This window comes from Cariama cristata, unplaced genomic scaffold (genome assembly GCF_000690535.1).
Source record: "Cariama cristata isolate BGI_N322 unplaced genomic scaffold, ASM69053v1 scaffold5655, whole genome shotgun sequence".
In the NCBI taxonomy this organism is placed as follows: Eukaryota; Metazoa; Chordata; class Aves; order Cariamiformes; family Cariamidae; genus Cariama; species Cariama cristata.
Window position 1 is genome coordinate 81735 of NW_009618063.1, and position 19397 is coordinate 101131.

The window sequence follows — 19397 nt, forward strand, 5'->3', positions numbered from 1 at the left end:
CTGCTGCTGAATGGGTCAGATCCCAAAATCAGAGCCCTGCACGGTAGTGGTTTTACAGAAATCAGTGCTGTACAGTGAAAGCTCCAATAAATACCATTCATTTAATGGCTAATATTTAAGGTAAATTCTTGTCCAGAAGGTGATGGCCTTCATATGAGCCCATTGGGAATTATCAGAAGTGGAGGAAGGTTGTGTTAGCACATGTGGGATGGTTATCTAAGGACATACAGTTGCAGCTTTTAAAGGTCTGTGGCAGTGAATGAAAGGTATTGAAATATTCATAAATATTCCTCCATATCCATGGAGGAATGTGCGCGATTCATGTGCGTGACACACTGAAGGCTGCAACCTGCTAGAAAACATTGTTGCGCGCTGGCGTGTAGATAAATTGCATACTTTGTTTTATGCATTTCATCCATACCCTCACCTCTCTGTTTTACAGCTCATCCCAAACCTCCATATTTGCTGCATGCCCTGGCTCTTACCTATCTTCTGTTATTTCTAAAATTATTTTTAAGGAAAGCTGCTTGTTCAGTTGAACAAAATTGTTGACAAAACACTAAATCCTCATTTGTAGTAGCTTCAGCAAGTGTATAATAAACTACTGTTAGTATCAAAGAGCAAAACTAAGCTCAGAAGAATGAAAATAGCATGATTAGAAAGCAGGAGAATTAAAAATACAATAAGAAATAAACCAAAAAATCTTTCTGTCAAAAATTGCCCAAAATACATTGTGCTACCTTTTTTCTGCTATGGAAGTAACATTACTTGTACAGGGTTAAAAAAAAAAGGTCTGAATGTGACTAGTAAGAATTTACTGTGAACATTTATGCAGATCCTTTTTATAGTCCTTGTTGAATTGAAGTTAGAGTGATTTAATATAACACAGATAACTGGTTTTCCCCATCTCCTCCCAAGCAAATACTTCCATGAATTTTGTGAATTCTGTCTTCCACATGGCCCCCAGGAGACTACAAATGTGCCGTTTCCTTACATACATATTGCAAACAAGAGTAAAAGAGCATTTCAGCTTTGCAGAGTGTGAAATAGCAGAGTTTTCTTGCAGGGGGCCTCTTTCAGGAATATTTCACAAGTAATCGAATATCTTGGAATGACAGAATTTGAAAATAAGTGTTAGTATAGCTTGTTGATGAAATATATTTGCCAGTCGTTGTCTCTGCAATGTTAATAGATCACAGTAACAGAAGGAGAAAGTGCCATAAAACCATGGCCTTATGGTGAATCATTAGCAGAAAAGTGAGCTGGGACTAGGAAGGCTGGTGGTTGAAAGTCTGTTTTATGTGTTTTGGGGGCAGGAAAAAAAGCCTTCTATAATGTTAGGGGTATGATATGCAAAGAGCCAAGGAAGTACCTCTGTTATTTTACATTTTTTGCACTTTCAAGCAGCTTGGTAGAACATAACAGTTGGCCCATAGCTCCTTTTTCTATGCACTGTGAGCTGTTTGACCACCAAAATGCTTTATTCTAGTTATGTGAAAAATCCTTATGTCTTCTACAGGGGATTGTATAAATCACACACATCTGAATTTCATTCAAAACCACTTTGGGTGTAGCGAGAGATGCTCAGGTTCAGGTACTAACCAACCTCAAGGATTTAAATCGGGCTGTCATGGGTGATGCTGCATCATCTGTTTCCTGTTTTTTTCAGATTGTGATTTTCTGTGTATCCTCCTTGTTCCCCTGAGGTATGGCAGCACATTAAACACTCAGTGCTGCACTAGAATTTTCACCAAGAGTTGTGCTTCGAGTATGTAAGAAGCTGCTTTCTGCCCAGTGCTCTGCAAGTGGGGCTCTGGGCCTCTCAAAATGAATGTCCCAAATTGGTGGAAGCATCTGACCTCAACCTCCTTGATCTGCCATTCTGTGGAAATGATGACAAGGCCCTGCTGCACCTTAAAGGCACGTTGCAGGGTTTAGTAAGTTAATATTTGTGAAGCACTTGGATTTACAGTAATTATCTGCCCAGAGAAAATCTGGTCAGATAAGTAATAATTGTCATCTCAACAGAGTATGAGTAGCACGCCAGAAAGGCACAGGGCCACGTGCTGAGCTGTGAGAAGAGGAAAAATTTAATTTCTTTTCTAGTGAGAACTAGCCACTGCATGCCAAATGAGGCATGGGGACAAGACAACTCTAGTATGCTCAGAGATTATTATCTGTGTGCAAGAGGGGCAAAGAAATAGCCTCTGCATGTCTGACTTCCAGCAGTCCAGGCTTGCAGCCATATTCGGGTTCCAGGCTGGGAACAGTGCTCGTTACTATGTCGGTAAGGGCGGCACCCGCGTTGTCATTGGAACACATGGAGTCATGATGATGATGATAGCCATTCTCAGCTGAATCAGATTGAAGGGAGTGGATTTCACAGTTATCTGCTGATAGATGAAGGATGAAAGTCAGGATGTTTTCACCAACCACTTGCTCTTTTCCACAAATCCTTGTTTGCCTTTCTGGCAATTACTTCCCCATAATTACCTCCCATCAGTTTCCCTTAGGGGCTCCTAGTGCTGAGCCACCTCCCATACCTCCATTTCTTTTCTCCCAGTCGGGTTCCTTCCCTCACTTGATTCCCTGTTTCTTCTTTCCTTTTCCTCATCTGCTCCCTTCCCCTGCTGCATAGGTCTTGCCTACAGCAGCCACTAAAGAGAAAAATCTGACTTTGCCCGCGTATCTTCAGGCTAGCAAGAGGTTGTTCAGCTGTTTGGGGGATGCTGCATGTGTAGTCTGGTCTCACAGAGATCCATGCAACAGATCACTGCGTAGTCAGTCCATGTTAATTTTTAGAGGCTTTACTTGTAGAAATCTGGTAAGTCTCAGGTACACACAATCCTGACAAAATTAATTAAGAGCATGGATGTCTGAAAATGTGGAAATTAAAGTGTGGTTACGGATGCTCCGCTGTCCAACTGAGAGGCCGTATCAAGTACAGTCTTGATGTTGTTTGGAGGTCTGGTAGCACTCTCTTTCAGAGTCAAAACTGTTGATGAACAGACTATATGATGAGATTGGTGGATTTTACCCCACAAAGTGAGTGTTTTGGAGGACTGAATTAAAATTCCATGAAGAAATTACATTTGCCATATAGAACTATTTTCTTTTTCATTTGAGAGCAAGTACTCCGCTAAGGAAGGCAAACTGAAAGGAGCAATTACATACAGGGAATAGCCTGGAGTTATAATGGGAGTCAGCTGCATGGTAAAGACACCAAATGTCTTTCTGGAATGCACCAGCAAGACTGTTCGCAATACACCTCAGCTCGTGTTGGGTGCAGCTTTGCATACTGCTGGTTCAGACAAAAGCTGGAAGGTGCTGCCAAGAAATAATGAAAGGATTAGAAAATGCAACTTATAAGGAAAGTTTGAAGCAACAAAACTTACTTAGTCTGGAAACGTCAGGACTGAAGTAGTCCTAGGACAGGCATTTGTTGTGGATAGTGGTTAATCTGTCTATCATCTAGAAGGAACAGGCATTGTCCACAGTGCATAGTATATTAAATTTGATACTGTAAAAACCTTTTTCATTATATATTCTGCAAGAGTTTATCTCTTGGGCTTGCAGCCATTTTATACAGGAGAAGAGGGAAGGGTTTTTACCTTTGGGAGAAGGAAAGAAATAGAGAGGAGATGACATCCCAGCGTTCCTTCTAGTTTTTGCGTGTCTGTGTACTATTTGAGCATGGATGAGCTCCAGTTTTCCAGTTGTTTATAACTTTATCAAATTTGGATGGATTTTCAGAGGGATTACAGAATTAAAAAATGTCCAGCACTAAAAGCAACACATCCTGATCGAATTTCAAGTACATCTTCCAAAATATGAAGAACTCTAATTATTAATAAAAAATGTTTTTTATCATGTACAAAAATACATTTTCTCTTGTCTTGTTCTGGGAAATAGTTAACCCTCTGTGACCAAACTCCTTCCTCCCACCCCCCAAATTGCCAATACTTAGCATACAAAGTTTAGGTCAGATGGTTAAAGTTTGGCAAAGTTATAACCAGCTGAAAACAAGGTCTAAGGGGAAGTTTCATGTAACACTAATAACAGGCAAAGCTACCAGCCCCACCTATAATAATCTTATTTCTATCAAAGCCAGGTTTCCTTGATGATTCTCAAATGTTTCTACAGGCTTTTAGAGAAGATCTGGAATGCCTTATTCAAGAACAGATGAAGAAGGGCAATAACCCCACTGGACTGCTTGCATTACAGCAGATTGCTGAATACATTACAGCAAGCTCTTTTGCAGGTTTTTCTTCATCTTCACTCAGTAAGTGAATTATACATATAATTGCACTTTTTCTCTTGCTTTTTATAATTGCACCTTTTCTCTTGCTTTTTAAATTATTACCAGGGCTTGGGAATGCTGGGATCTCCTCTTTCTTTGAATATAAGTTCTATCAGAGCTTGCTTCAGCTGTGAAGTAGTACAGATGGTGGCCTTAACTTTCCTTTTTAGGTTTCTTTCTCTCAGATTTTGATTTGTATAATGATATCCAAAATGTTTGGAGTCTTCACACTCAGTTATTCTAGAATTTGCTAATAAAAGTTTAACTGAGATAAGGAACAAAATGCTGTGCCCTTTCACTATTAGCAGTTTAACATGACCATAAACCAAGACGTGAAATACATAACCATTTAGATTGTTTATTTTTCTACTCTTATGTATAAATTGTTATTTAAAAAAAAAAGGAGGGGGAAGAATAGCCTGGCAAACTGAATCATTATACAAACAGCTCCCACAGTTAAAAACAGCTTGCAGCATGCACTCTAGTTATAAAGATGCTGCTAAGATCTCTCAGTTAACACCCAAGTTCTTCTTTCCAAGTCACGAAGTACTGAAACGTTAAAAGTCGATTTAAGTTCTGTGGGTGGACATCATATGGGAGCTTACAAGCCTGAAGTATAGCGGCAGCTGTCAGCATTCAGCATCTTTTGAGAATTGGTCATAAAAATGTCGTTTCTGAATTCATTTTACAAAACAAGTGGAAGAGAACAACAGAGGGCCCAAATAATCTCATCTCCACGTCTCTGGCTGGTTAGTGAGACTGTGGATCTGATTGTTATCTCTGCTGCGTTTGCCCAAGGACTTGAACAAAGTGACTAATCTCAAAGTGCACACTCTATTTGTTGAAAACCAAAATGACTTTTACATCTTCTGGAGGTAACTTTCCCTATAAGCAAAGGCTGTAGCTCTCAAAAGGATAGCATGCATTTGTGAAGGTGAGAAGCGTATGTTTGTGTAGTCACAAGTCAAAGAGATAAATTGGTCTTTGATTTCTCTGTTAAGAGGTGATCCCTTCTGTCTAAGGGTTTGAGAACTCCGGCACTAATCCTGATTTCTTCATTAGGACTAAATTAAAGTGTTAAGACTGAGACATCTCTTCAAATTAGTTATATTGGTGTTGGAAGTCCAGCAGGAATGTGTTCTCCTGTAATTTTCAAAGTAATGTATAAAAATGCTTCGTTAGTGGCAAATGTCTTAAAGCGCAGTTCCAGTCATATATAGGATCTTGAATCAGGAGAGCTCAAAATCCGAGTGGTACTTCAAAGGAAACCTGTATTTCACCTCGTGTGTTTGAAAAAGAGATGAAGACTTAAATTCGGGGTATGGTTCCTACAGTCTTAAACTAACAGAGGTTTCAGTAAAGACCTTAGGCATCCCAGCAGCGCAATTCCAGTCTAATAATTGCTGGTACTGCTATGCTAACGATTTAAATACACTGCTTCTGGAAGATCATGGCATAGCTGGAAGTTATTTAATTGTCCGACTGGCCGTCATCTTTTTTTATCTCTTTTTCAGGCCATGGAATGATTACACCCATCAACGATCTACCTGGGATAGATACCTCGTCATTTGTTAAGGGAGAAAAACTTACTCGTTGCAAGTTAGCAAGTTTATATAGATTGGCTGACTTGTTTGGGTGGGCACATTTGCCAAATGCCTATATCACAGTAAGTGTTTTAGAGAATAAAAATTCTTATTTGGGATCTTACCTATTCATTCAAAATAATTTCCCCTCAAAATAGATCGGTAATCCATTTTCTTCCTCTTTTGCAGGTAAGAGTAAGCAAAGAACATGACCATATCCTAATCATTCCAAGAGGTCTGTCCTTTTCTGAAGCTTCAGCTTCTAATTTGGTACGTGATTCACCTGCCGTAATAACCAGCAAGGCTCAACCTGTTTTCTGAAAGACTTTTATGGCTGGTAGAATGGACTTCTGAACTATAATCATGCTATTATTTGTTTTTTAATGTCCACCTACCAGAGGAAAGCTGATTAACTATTTAGATACTAGCATCCTTTGTCCTCAGCATTTTTGGGGGGGTTTAGCTTTGCTTTCTGTTGGTTTATCTTCAGCTTCAATGTGGAACAGCAAAGTTTTGTTTTCCTTTCTGATGGAGCTCATCAAATAGCCTCAGTGTAACAGCAACCTTTTATAACCTGGCAATGTGGTAATACATATAAAATGACTCTGTAGGAGTAGTGTTAGTAGAATCAGCTCTTATCTTTATAAGTGGCTAAATAAAGTTCAATAATCTTCCCCAGGCCCAACAAAGGTACTGGGTGAAGTTACAGATTGGCATTTAGGCAACAGTAGCTGCTAAATCACGCATCTTTTGGTGCAGAACCTGCCATATGTTCTTCATGTCAGTACATAGCTGTAACGAAACTACCTCCAGTTGAAAGGGGTAGCAGATTGAGATTGATAGTATTGCATCAGCAGACACAGAACCAAAATACAAACCTAAGAACAAGACCTGATGTGATCCTGTTGTTGTTTTTTGTTGATCCTGGAATTACTATTTTAATGTTGCCATGAAATTGAAAATTCCCTATGCATTTAATTTTCTTACTGGAAATTTCTCAGAGGCTGAATTTTCTTCATATTGAAAATGTAGGAAATTTTCAAAAATTAATTTTGTTAACATCCGAAACAAGGAAAGGGGTCAGCTAGACCAAAGAGGAATGTATGTTGTATCAGGGTCTTATCTTTACTTCTTCAATGATTGAACTTCCAACAACTATCAAGGGCTTGGACAGCAGGATGGTTTAGTGACACACAGATTCATGGCTGCTCTCCTACTTTTTTTTGTGTTCTGAGCCCCAAATATGTGGGGGGGAAATTTGGTACCAATTAGAAAGGGAAGGTAGTTTGTAGATAATGGCAGTTGTCACAAACTTTTTGAATATTGTTCCTTTGTTTGACTTTTCCAGGTTAAAGTAAACATCCTAGGAGATGTAGTTGACCAGGGAAGTACGACCTTAAGTATTGACAATGCAGGATTCAGTCCACATGTGGCCATCTACTCCACACGCCCTGATGTCAGATGTGTAATACACATACATACCCCTGCAACAGCGGCTGTAAGTCTTCCTTCTAGCATAAAGAGTAAAAGAAAACAGATTTACCTTATAAACTTAGAGTGCATTTCTTAATCTGAACCACTGCTCACGGCAGTTTTATTTTTGTTTTTAACATCAACTCTGCACTGGTAAAGAAAGATGTGAGGTTATCGAATAAGCAGAGAAAGAGGGCTGGGCCACCGCAGTGAAATCGATCGGAATAACCTGATGCTCAGATACATTGTACTCAGGTTAAGGAGGCTGTATAGTATATAGTTTATGCAGGCTTCATTTATAGCATCTTAGACTGTATAATGTGCTATATACATCATCATTTGCATTATGCAACTCAATTTTTAAGTGGCTTGATTAGTAGTTATGTTCAGTTTGGATTTACCTCACTATTGAAAAGTCATTGTTAACATGTAAGTTTAAAGTGGTCTGTGCTATAATGATAAAATTGTAGGGAGACTTGAAAGTATTGGTTTGAGATAAATAGATAAATTCACATTATTTTATATATAAATGCATATATATGCATTCCTTGACTACAGACAAACAAAAGGAATGGATAACTTCTTTAATATTAGCTTTTTGAAGTTATAAATGTGGGAAAAAAGTAGGATTAAGTAGGCTTATGCTGGGAATTAAACATGGATAAAATTCACAAGAGTTAACTTAGTTGGAATAATTTGTCTTTTCCTATAATGAATCTGTCCCTAGGTTGGGTAGCAGCAGCTCTGTCACCCTATTGCAAATTAGACTAGGGGAAAAAAAAGAGAGGTATTGTTTCTAAGCTGTCACTATGGGGAGTTTGTCTCTCTTCTAGAAAAGTTACAAAGTACATCCTGCTAAGGCTTGGGTGGTTGAGATGTGGGTTTTAAGAGTTTCATGTTTTCCTAGTTATCAGTACTTAATTTTCTTGAAACAGGTTTCATCTATGAAGTGTGGCATCCTTCCCATATCACAAGAAGCTCTGATTCTGGGAGATGTTGCTTATTACAACTACCAGGGATCTCTCGATGAACAGGAAGAGAGAATTCAGCTTCAGAAAGTTCTTGGACCCAGTTGCAAGGTATTCAACCTCATTCACGCTCTTCATAAACAATTTTCATGTACTGTGCCAGTTTCTACCATTTAACATTAGTGTCTTCATTTACTAGGTATTAGTCTTGAGAAACCATGGTGTGGTAGCACTAGGAGAGACACTGGAAGAAGCATTCCACTATATTTTCAATGTGCAACTGGCCTGTGAAACACAGGTAAGAGAGAATTTATCTGTATTTAATTTCAAACACTTGTGCTGCTGAGTTATAGGTTACATCCCAGATGGGAAGATCTCTAATATTACAAAATATTATATGTAATCATATGCCAGGTCAAAGTCAGAGAAATTGGAATAATGTTGAAAACACAGAAGGAACGGCACAAATTCTGTATCACTCTTCCTAGAATGAGTATCAGTGGTATTATACTCTGAAGGGTACAGGTTTTGTTCCATGCTGTGGCGAGTGAGCTTTATGCAGAGAATCTGCCAGATAATAGATCTGGTGGTACTCGCTGCATGTGGAAGTGTGGCTTAAGATCTGTTGACATCCAGCTCATTTATCAAACCTGAATTGTGACAAGAAAAGAAGCTTCTCCCTATGATCACAGAGGCTTGTAAAACCAAGAAAACAAAAGATCTTTGGAGCAATGGTAGATAGTAGCATATTTAAAAATAACTTAGAGTCCCAAAATGAGTTGTTTCCGTTTTGTCTAACTTTAACTAGCTAGTTAGATATCTAGATATTATCTATAACCTGTGGAGAGAGACCACTGAAAGTGTCCTCACCTTCCATAACTCTTAAGCCCATTCCTGGAAACTTCATCACTTTATTCTTTCGTGGTCTCCAGTGATCTTGTCCTCCCAAGTAGGCATTTGGAGGGGCAAATGGCAGTCTCCCACTCCTTTTCTTTCCTCCCTTGTCCTGCCATTCATTTTGAGTTCGATCCCTCATTTGTTTTGAAACTGATATAAAATGAAAAATTTTTAGTCTTGTGAGGCAGAAAGACCTTTTTAAGGTACTCTGAAAGCTAGTGTTTGAGTCTACTCCTTTTAAAGTGCAATTATTAGCAGATACTATCATCATTTCCATAAGAATGACTTGCTATATCTTTTAATACATTTTTGCACAGTAGAAAACTAGCCTGAGAAATAACTGCAGCGTGTGTTTAAGTATGTTTCTCCTGCCCATTCAGAAAAGCAGAGGATCCAAAAACTCTTCCACAAATGTCAAAATACAGTCATTGATCTCTCTAGGTTCATGCATTAGCTGGAGCAGGTGGGATAGACAATCTCCTACTACTGGATCTCCAGAAATTCAAGCCTTCCACACACGCTGTGGCAGCAACTGGAGGAGGTGGAGTTAATATGGCTTCACAACAAAAATGGAAAGCTGGGGAGCAAGAATTTGAAGCACTCATGCGGATGCTGGACAACCTGGTGAGAGCATTTTGATGGCGTTGTCCATATAGTCTCTGTAAGCTTTTGAGTGTAGGATTAGCTTCTGTAAAGCAAATTATTTTTTTCTGGTTTCTTTGAGTTCGAAAATTAAGATGGAGTAACTTTTACTGTATATGAAATCTCTTCTGCTTAGTATAGTTCTTATTATGTCACTGTATCTGACAGTAGTATTCTGTCTTAATAAGAATTTATAATGTTTTGAACTTAATTTTTGTCCAACCCGTGTCTCAAACATAGATGCTCTATATAGTAGCTTAATGGTAAAAATATATTTTGATTGCCACCTAGTAAATAGACGTAGCAGATTCCCTCTATATTTTGTTATTAACTCTAATATTAGGAAATAATATGATAATTTATTAAATGTTTAAAATTACTGTTTCACTGCACTATGAATTCTGGAACAGCCTTCAATACAAATAGAGTAAGGAATGGGGGCGCGTCATGAACTAGGATGTGCCATTGTGCAAGACAGATAAATGTCCTGATGAACGCTACTCAGGTCATAACCTGTTGATCACGCATTCATGAAGGTGGGAGGAAGGTGAAGTGCAAGTGGAGTCCTGCCCAGCTGCTGCTGTACTATATTTTAAATGGGTCTCTTGAATGTTAGTAGTTTGAATGAATGATGATCAACACCACTAGCCCATTCTCTGAAGAGCTTAGTGGACCTGTTTAATGCATCTAGGGCAGCACAAAATTTCTATGACTTCGTTGGATATCTTTTTCTGATTTTATTTATTATTTTTATTGTTAATTTTTTTAAGAAAACTTTTTTTTTCCCCTCCTTCATAGGGATACAGAACTGGCTATGCCTATAGGCAACCGTTAGTCAGGGAAAAACCCAGACATAAGAGTGATGTTGAGATCCCAGCCACTGTGACTGCATTTTCCTTTGAAGATGATACAGTCCCACTTTCCCCCCTGAAATTCCTGGCGCAGAGGCAACAGAGAGAAAAGACAAGATGGCTGAACTCTCCAAACACGTACTTGAAAGTTAATGTGCCTGAGGAGTCCTGGAATGGGGAAACCAGTCCCAGGACTAAGATCACGGTAGGTGGATTTTTAGGCAGTCACTTAGTTTTTGCACTACTTGAAAGAAAATCACACACAGTTTATACAAGGAAATCTTTAACAGCATTAGCAAACAAGTTTATTGAACAAATAAAAATAGGCTTTGAGGAGACTTAATGACACTAGTACTAAGGGGCCCCTCTATTTGGGGAAGGGGGGTTTAACTGTTTGGAAGAATGACAGTTTATCATAAAATGTAATGATGATTTCCCTTTTGTTACTAGCTCTTCTGATTCCTGAAGTAGAAAAGAGTTTTTCTACCACATCTTGTGCCATTAATTATCCACCAAACATAGTAAGGTTTTAAATCACCCATGGGCTGTTCTCTCTACACGAGGGAGACACAAGCTCTAATTCATCTCTAACTGCCCCGTTCCTGCTTGTGAGCCTCCTGAAAACAGATTTTGAAGAGTGTGTTCGTGCTACTACTTTTAACGATGATCAAGATTCTTCTCTTTCTTCGGCTCACCGAGATGCTTCCGTTGTTTCCAGCTTGGAGAGGTGGCTCTCATGGGACTACAAAGCATGTTGTTTGCTATCAGGCTACTCCCAGTTGCATAGTACAACTGTAAAAGCAGCAGCTCCTCCTGCTGGCAGGCTAGCGATTTTGTAAACTTATATTTGGGAGAAACACCCCAGCAACTGATTTAAAACGCTGCTTAAAAAGGAAAAAAACTACAGTCAAAATGTGGGTTAGCAGAGGTGGAGGTTGATTGCATGAACAAGGGCTCTGGAGCTGGTGGTTCTACGTGCCAGTTACTAGGAAGCCTGGTCCTTTCTAAATATGACTTCATTACTACACAGTTAGTACTGCATATTTCAGGAATGTATTTCAGTGTTTACAAAAAGTAATCTTGATGATACATGTTCAAGGCAATTTAAATCCTCTTGGGCAAACACTCAAACCTGTAAGGAGTTGGGATTATTTTGTGGGTATCATGTGGAATTGAGAATAAAGTCAGAAAATCCTTTCTTTATATCTCTTCTCTAAAATTAAGACACCACTGAGAATTGTTCCTCTCCATCATGCTGGGGTTTTTAGCAGTTTGTTTGTTTGTTTTTCCTTTCAGTGGATGAAAGCTGATGACTCCTCCAAGACTAGTGGAGGTACACCAATCAAAATTGAAGATCCAAACCAATTCGTTCCTCTAAACACAAACCCAAGTGAAGTGTTAGAAAAGAGAAATAAGGTAAAAGAAGTGTAATGAAATGAAAATTGTAACATTTCCAAATAAAATTATATGTTCAAGTAATGATTCAATGCAGCAGTAAAATAACATTTTCAAATGGTGTGATTTTACGAAGAAGTTTCTTACATTGCATGTGATTTTTGGCACTAAAAAGCATGAATTTAAATGTATGATATACATGAAGTCCGTAGATACATAAGCTATATATATAAATTTTTAATGCAATAGTTGGATGAAGGATGAGTATTAACTCTGGAAATGATAGATTGGAAATGGTGGTCCCTGTTATTCAGCATTATATTTAGTGGATAGTTAGGTGTTCAACATGAATTCAATTGCTGTGCGTCATCTATAGCATGATTCAATCTCAGACTGTAATCTCACTCTATTCTGCATTAATTTGCCTAGCATTTATTAAGCTGGAGTTTCTGTGGTCCAATCTGCTTTCTAATGGCAGTAAAAAAAGAAAATGAGAGATTATTGTTGGACCTCTCTGTAAATGCTAATATCTCACTGCTTTTCTCTTCCAGCACATAAAATGTTGCCTGTCAGACTGACCAAATACTCCACCCTAGGCATAACTATATTAACAGATACTCAGGACACTTTCCATTTGACTACATATTTTTTTCTTTCTTGGAAAGCACCATATCAGTATCCATAGGGACTGAACTGGAGTTAGAAGGAGCAACTCCCTTCCTTAGAACTGGAAGGGCACCCTCTAATCATCTAGAGATTAATAGCACAAGTCCCAGACAATGATTTTTAAATTCGTGCACGTCACTGTCTCATTAGATAGTTTATTCCTATTTTTCTGCTGTAGAATTTTTTTATATGATCTGTATATATGTATTTATGTTTATTTGTATTTATGTTTATATCTGACCTGTCAATCTCTTAAGCACTGACAATGTGAAGCTAGGGCTGTTGGTTTGGGGAAAATAGTGAGCTATTCACAGAAGGAAAAACTTCACCAGCCTTTGTGTCCACAGAGATCTCTCCAGTAGCTCAACATGGGTCATTTAGGGAATGGAGAGGACAGGTTCAGAGACATGCTGTTCCTTGGAGCTTATTCTTAAATACTGACTTGCATGAAGTGCAGGAGCTGGGACTAGTGTGGATATTGAGGAGTACTCAAAGAGCTAAACAACATATGCAGTGTATTCAGAGGTGGAAGGAGAGTTCGTAATTTTTAGGTGCTGCAGCATACAGCTTCATCCTCCAGCCATTCAGTGCTGCCTGTGTTACTGGCTTTGCAAAGCTGATGGGCATAGGATTTGTTAAAGAGAAATAGCTGTTTTTAACCCAATTTCTTTTCTCTGTATAGATAAGGGAGCAAAACCGATACGACCTAAAGACAGCAGGACCGCAGTCTCAGCTGCTTGCTGGGATTGTTGTGGATAAAAAGCCAAGTCCAGTGAGTAGGACATAATTAATTGATTTACAAATATTTGGGTTATTTGGCTGCCTGTCTTTCAAACATCAGTGTAGGCCTTTTTCTTTCTAAATATTTGTTAGAACTGATCATTTTAATGCCAAATTTTGGATATGTGATACATTGTATTCATATTTAATTTCAGAGGTTTAAAATGTTAGTTTCAAATGGAGATATGCATGGTAAGTTTGCCTGCGATTAATATTAATGAAGTAGGACTCCTGTCTAAGACCACTTAAGCTAAAGAGTGATGAACTTTGCAATGAATGGTGCCAAAAATAATCTCTGCATCAGTCTGTGGAACTACTGGTAAAGGAAATGATTGAGGCCCAGAAATAACTGAGTTTAAAAGGTGCGGTGGGACCATGTAGCAGACAGCTTTCGTTAGAAACAGGCTTCTTACTGAGAGGGAGGGAGGGGTTTCCAGTTTCTTACCTGTCCACACTAATCTTTTCTTTAATAGAATACACTTACTTCCAAAGTAAGAATACACTTACTTCCAAACTTCCCTAATGAGGTTGTCTAAGAAACTGTGATGAATTGCAATTGGAATTCTGTAGTTCTCAGAGTTTCCAACCATTCGTGGGTTAATACATCTATTTCCTCATTTTGGTTTCCAATATTCTTTTGAGATAACACTGAGTTTTCTTTTTGCATGAAATAAATAAGCATATTTTCCAAATGAGTTTTCTTTCAACATGAGAATAATTTTAATTTTGTCATTGTAAGATTCATCTCAGAATCATAGAATCATTATGGTTGGAAGAGACCTCAAAGATCACCAAATCCAACCATCTACTCAATGCCACCATGCCCACTAAACCCACATGTCTCGAAGGAGCTCTTCCAGTTAGATTCTTAAACTGGAGCATGAGCAAAAAATTCCTAAACTTGTTGCATTTGCAGAAAATATGGGAAACCGTATTTTTGAATCCCTGTTGTTAAAGGACTTTGACTTGTCTGAAGAATATATTAGTCCCTGAAGTGCAAGCTGTTGAGGCAGGTCTCTACTCTGAAGCTGTCCCCTTGATACAGGAAAAAAAACCCTTCAAATAATGATTGTGCTGGTGCAAAAGGATGGTGATTTACAGCTCAGTAGTCATTACTATATGAATGCCTATTAAATAGAGTAATTTTCATCTGGATGCATCTGTGTTTTTCTTCTGTATTCCCTGCCAATCTGGTGTCACCAAACTTTGGGCAAAAAAGAGTCATTAACGATGTACATCTTGCTTCTTTTTTTTAACTGTTAAATTTTGTGGATTTCTGTTTTCCAGCCAATGCAATTTGAAGATGATGAGCACGCCCCACCAGCACCACCCAATCCGTTCAGCCATCTCACAGAAAAGGAACTGGAAGAGTACAAGAAAACAATTGAGCGCAAGCAGCAAGGTTTAGAAGGTCAGTGGTGTGGGTTTTTTAAATGTTGGGATTTACATTTTTGTAATGAGTTCATTTTTAGTTTGAAAAAATCTAATGTAAAAAATTTATACATGTTAATTATTAGCATATACTGTTGGCAGCTACTTTAGAACTAATCGTTGCTTGAGACGCTAGAATTTTTTGTTAAACATGGATTTTTATTTTTTACTTTGTTTAGTGCTAAAATTAAAGCATTGAAAGGTTTGCACAGAAATGGGGTTGACAAAAACACACTTCAACGTAACGACTTTTTTCGTCAGAATCATAGAATAATTTAGGTTGGAAGAGCCCATGAAGATCATCTTAGTCCAACCTCCTCCTCAAAGTTGATATCAAAGTTAGATCAAGTTGCTCCTGTCTGTGCCCAGCTGAGCAACAGTTTACTGAGATGTTTGGTCTTGGCTTCTTTAATTTTTCTTCTATTCTCCCAATATGCAAGACTCATCTACTTTCACTTTTTACATCTTCTCCCAATACTACTATTCCATGGGGAATTACTAATTCAGGGTGGTTTTTGGGGGGTTTTTGTGTTTGTTTTTTTTTAAACAATAACTCTTACTGTGCATTCTTCTTCACTAATGTTGCATAATTAAACAATTTTGCTATATATCACATTCAGGGCATAGCATAACAGCTTACTATAACAGCAAACTATGTGACTTACGACTGGATAAAACTGTGGGGCATGCTACTTGGAATGCAACCCTGCCACTCTTTTAATGCTTTCTGTTAAAGAACTAATATATAATGATTATTAGCAGATAAAAAGTGTAAATCTATCATTCTATGGAGTTTAAACTGTGTATTGTAGCTTCTTGATGTTGTCAGCATGAGCAACACAAGGCTAGCAGAGCTGTAAATCTTGTAGCACTAGCACTGACATTCTTGCTGGATTTTTACTTTTGCATGGCTACTAATTCAAATCTTGTCCTGCAGATGCTGAACAGGAATTATTCTCAGATGACGGTTCATCTGTGTCACAAATTCAGTCACAAACTCAATCCCCGCAAAATGTCCCAGAAAAATTAGAAGGTATTCCATGCAATTTCTGTACAATGCCAATGGCTCTGATAACCTGAGTCATCCACTATTCTGCTGCATGAAGTTGGCTGAGCTGAAAAGAGGCCTCTTTTACCAAGTCTGGGTGGGACTCTGTCCAGAAAACTGTTTTTCCCAATTTTTTTTCTAATACATAATTCTCACAAACAGAAAACAATGCAGGGCATACTGAGGCTTAGATATTAATAAGGTGGAGGAAATAGGTATTGTATTTTTATTTTACTGAAAGTATAAAGATCAGGTTTTTTTGCTGAAGACTTTTCCAGCAAAGTCTAAGAAAGCATTTTGAAAGGCTAATCTCCAAAGACTTCTGCATAGAATGGCTGTGTTCTTATAAATTAGTCTCTTGCGATAAAGCATAATTCTGAGTGTGCTTGGGACTGTATATGTATATGCTGTGTAGACTGTATTTGTATATACTGTATACAGCTTGAGCTGTATATATACCTGGCAGAGGTAAGGTTAGCTTTTTCAGCCCGTTTTCCTTTAATGACGTTTTCACAGTATTGTCTGCTTACAGGAAGTAAGAGTGTAGGTAAAGGGGAAAAAAAAACCCACATCTAAGCACTTCGGGTTTCATTCTTTGAATCACAGTCCAGAGTCACAGACTTTGTTTCAATTCCCTTTTTTTTGCATAGTAGTATACATAAATAATTGCAAAATTGTCTGTTCTTTCAGAAAATCATGAAGATCTCTATACTCAGAATGCTAACCTAATATCTGTGGAGTTGCCAGTTGTGGTGGTGAACGGCAAGGAAGACGTACATGACGTGGAAGAAGATCTTACCAAGAGGGTCAGTCAATTAACCACTAGTACTGTGGAGAGTGTAGAGATTACGATTAAAAGCTCTGAAAAGATAGAAGAGACCCTGTCCCCTGAAGGGTCACCTTCCAAATCCCCATCAAAGAAAAAGAAGAAATTCCGCACCCCATCTTTCCTGAAAAAGAGTAAAAAGAAGGAGAAAGTAGAAGCATAAGTGCAGTTCTGTTGTGAGGAGACATTGCACATTTTAAATGTTTAAGTTGACCATTAACAGAGTAGTGTTAGGGGTGTGCAGTAACTGGACTTTTAACCTAAACAAAAAGGAACTGGAAGAGGTTTTGCTTTAAAAAAACCCAACCAACCAAAAAACCTTTTCATGTTAATTGAAAATTAATTCATCTCTCACTTAACTGTGTCCAAAATCGCTATGAGGGTTGGAAACATTATTAGTTTCATGTAGAACCACACTGGGAGGTGCTCAATTACCGTCATAGCAAGATCGAATACCATCACAGTATGCAGCAAGTTCTGCTTGGAGTATTTTGCAGACCTTAAAATTTTCAGTACAGTTAAAGTCTTTATTAAAGTTACTGTTGAGTGATCATACGACTTTTTAAAACTGCTGTCTCATTTGGTAACCAGATCATACATTTTTATATTGTGATTTTCACCATATATTTTATGTTTCTGTACCCCGGTTTGAGTGGGTGCATATTAACAGCACACCTTTAAATCTTTTTTAAGATTAGATCATATAGAAATATTATACACTGGCACATAATATTAGGGGGAAAACTGCGTAAGAGAAAGTTTATCTGGAATTATACAAAATGTCTAAAGAATTCCATTCTTCAATAACTTTTTTGCCAAATATTTCATTTTAGTGAAATATAATTTTTGAAGACTTCTTTTTTTATTCTATCGGTTGGGGGGGGGGAACCCTTATTTTTCAAGAAAGGGGATTTTATACACTTAACATTGATAACTTAGTTTAACTGGCAAAACAAGAAGAAGATTTTATATGTTCAAATGTTTGTATACCATTCAGTATAAAGGTATTATAAGCATGTGAACCAAGCATTTAATAGTAGAGTGTATTTAAGAATGCTTGGCTTAGAGTATACTTAAATATAATTCAGGAATCCAGGAACTTTAGAAATCAAAGGATAAAAGCATATAAAAATGAACTGGATTCATGTTTAAAAATTACTTGTGGGTTGTTTTTTCTCTCATGGTATTGCTAATGAATGAAGAAAAATAATCTCTTAACATAACCAAATGAAGGAAACAAAACTGTTAAAAGGGAAAGTGAAATAGTAAGAAACTAGGAGGAGACAAAGAAAGTAAAAGTTTGGTGATTATTTTTTTTAAATATATGATATGGATTGTGGGATATTTTTATTAAATCAGCAAAGTGACATTTCCATATTAGACGTTTTAAATAATTTGTATGGATTCATACAGAGTGCAACACTTTGGGTTTTTTCTTCACTTTCATTTGAATTGTAAAAGGGTCTCATGAATCCGTGTTGTCCTTTGGATGAACCCAGAGCAAATCAGAGCCTAGTGCCACGGGTAAGGGTAGTACTGCCACTTACTCATTTTTACTGATATTGTCATTTTAGTACTTTTACTGTATTGTAAATACAAACTAAACATAGAAATTAACATAGGGTTTTCTTCGCTGTGTCAAATTGTCTGTAAATCAGTCATCGCAATAGGAAGTACATTTTAAAGATCCATGTGATTCCCAAATTGCCGGTTGAAATATAATACAATATATAATTGTTAAATATGGCTGGAGAGTGGTTTGGCATGCAAAAATGTTGATTATAGCATGTTCAGGGGCTGGTTAGCTTTGACCGTGTAAGTGTGATAATGCAATGTTGGAATGGATCCTGGAAACAATTTTCTAGCTATCACTAAATACTGGAATCAGTGTTTTTAATCATAGTGGAAACTTTCAGTTGCTTACTTTGTTTTTTATGTTCTACATTATTTGTGTTGTATTACAACATATGTAGAAACAGTAACCTGTGAACTACGCTTTTCATAACTTTTTTAAAAATATATCTAAATGAATGCAATGTGCATAAATATTTTTTAAAATGCAACCGTGAACTATTTGCACCTTTTGCTAATGCCTCTATTTACTTGCTTTGGCATAAAGAATGAGCCAGCCAACTCTTGTGTCCTGTGGAAAATATATAAATGTTATCTGAAATTGCTCATAGATGTAATGCTAATTAATGTTAAATCACAAATAAACAGTATTTTAAATAGATGGATTTTGTATAGCAGCCTTTTGTTTATACAGTGCTATTACATCCCTCGCTTGTAGAAAAGATGGTTTGATTATGCACATTACTTCTCAGGAATTTATTCTGAACGTGGCTTCTTGCCTGTGCTCATTCTGAAAGCTCTGCAAGAAAATAGCCTGATCTTATTAGCGAACAGTTGTTTTCTCTGTCACAGATCCTGGAGATGAAAGGACAGGCCCGTGGTAAAAAACAACGGCACTGTCAGGCAGTTGTTTTGAACCCTGGTTGAGTGTTTGCTGCAGGCTTTCCTCTCCTGGGACGCGCTTC

At 37.6% G+C, this 19397-nt stretch overlaps 1 protein-coding gene across 1 annotated transcript in view; it reads left to right on the forward strand.

Annotated features, from left to right (window-relative positions):
• The window catches only part of ADD3 (adducin 3 (gamma)), a 33599-nt gene extending 14502 nt beyond the window's left edge, over positions 1-19097 (forward strand). Inside the window, exons 3-15 of the mRNA XM_009700715.1 lie at positions 4144-4282; positions 5815-5966; positions 6073-6153; positions 7232-7381; positions 8292-8435; positions 8524-8622; positions 9663-9845; positions 10662-10919; positions 12011-12130; positions 13458-13547; positions 14843-14966; positions 15924-16019; positions 16725-19097. Coding sequence (XP_009699017.1) covers positions 4144-4282; positions 5815-5966; positions 6073-6153; positions 7232-7381; positions 8292-8435; positions 8524-8622; positions 9663-9845; positions 10662-10919; positions 12011-12130; positions 13458-13547; positions 14843-14966; positions 15924-16019; positions 16725-17023 — 1935 coding nt within the window. The 3' untranslated portion in view covers positions 17024-19097. The remainder of the gene's footprint in view (positions 1-4143; positions 4283-5814; positions 5967-6072; positions 6154-7231; positions 7382-8291; positions 8436-8523; positions 8623-9662; positions 9846-10661; positions 10920-12010; positions 12131-13457; positions 13548-14842; positions 14967-15923; positions 16020-16724) is intronic.
• The last annotated feature ends 300 nt before the right edge of the window (positions 19098-19397 follow it).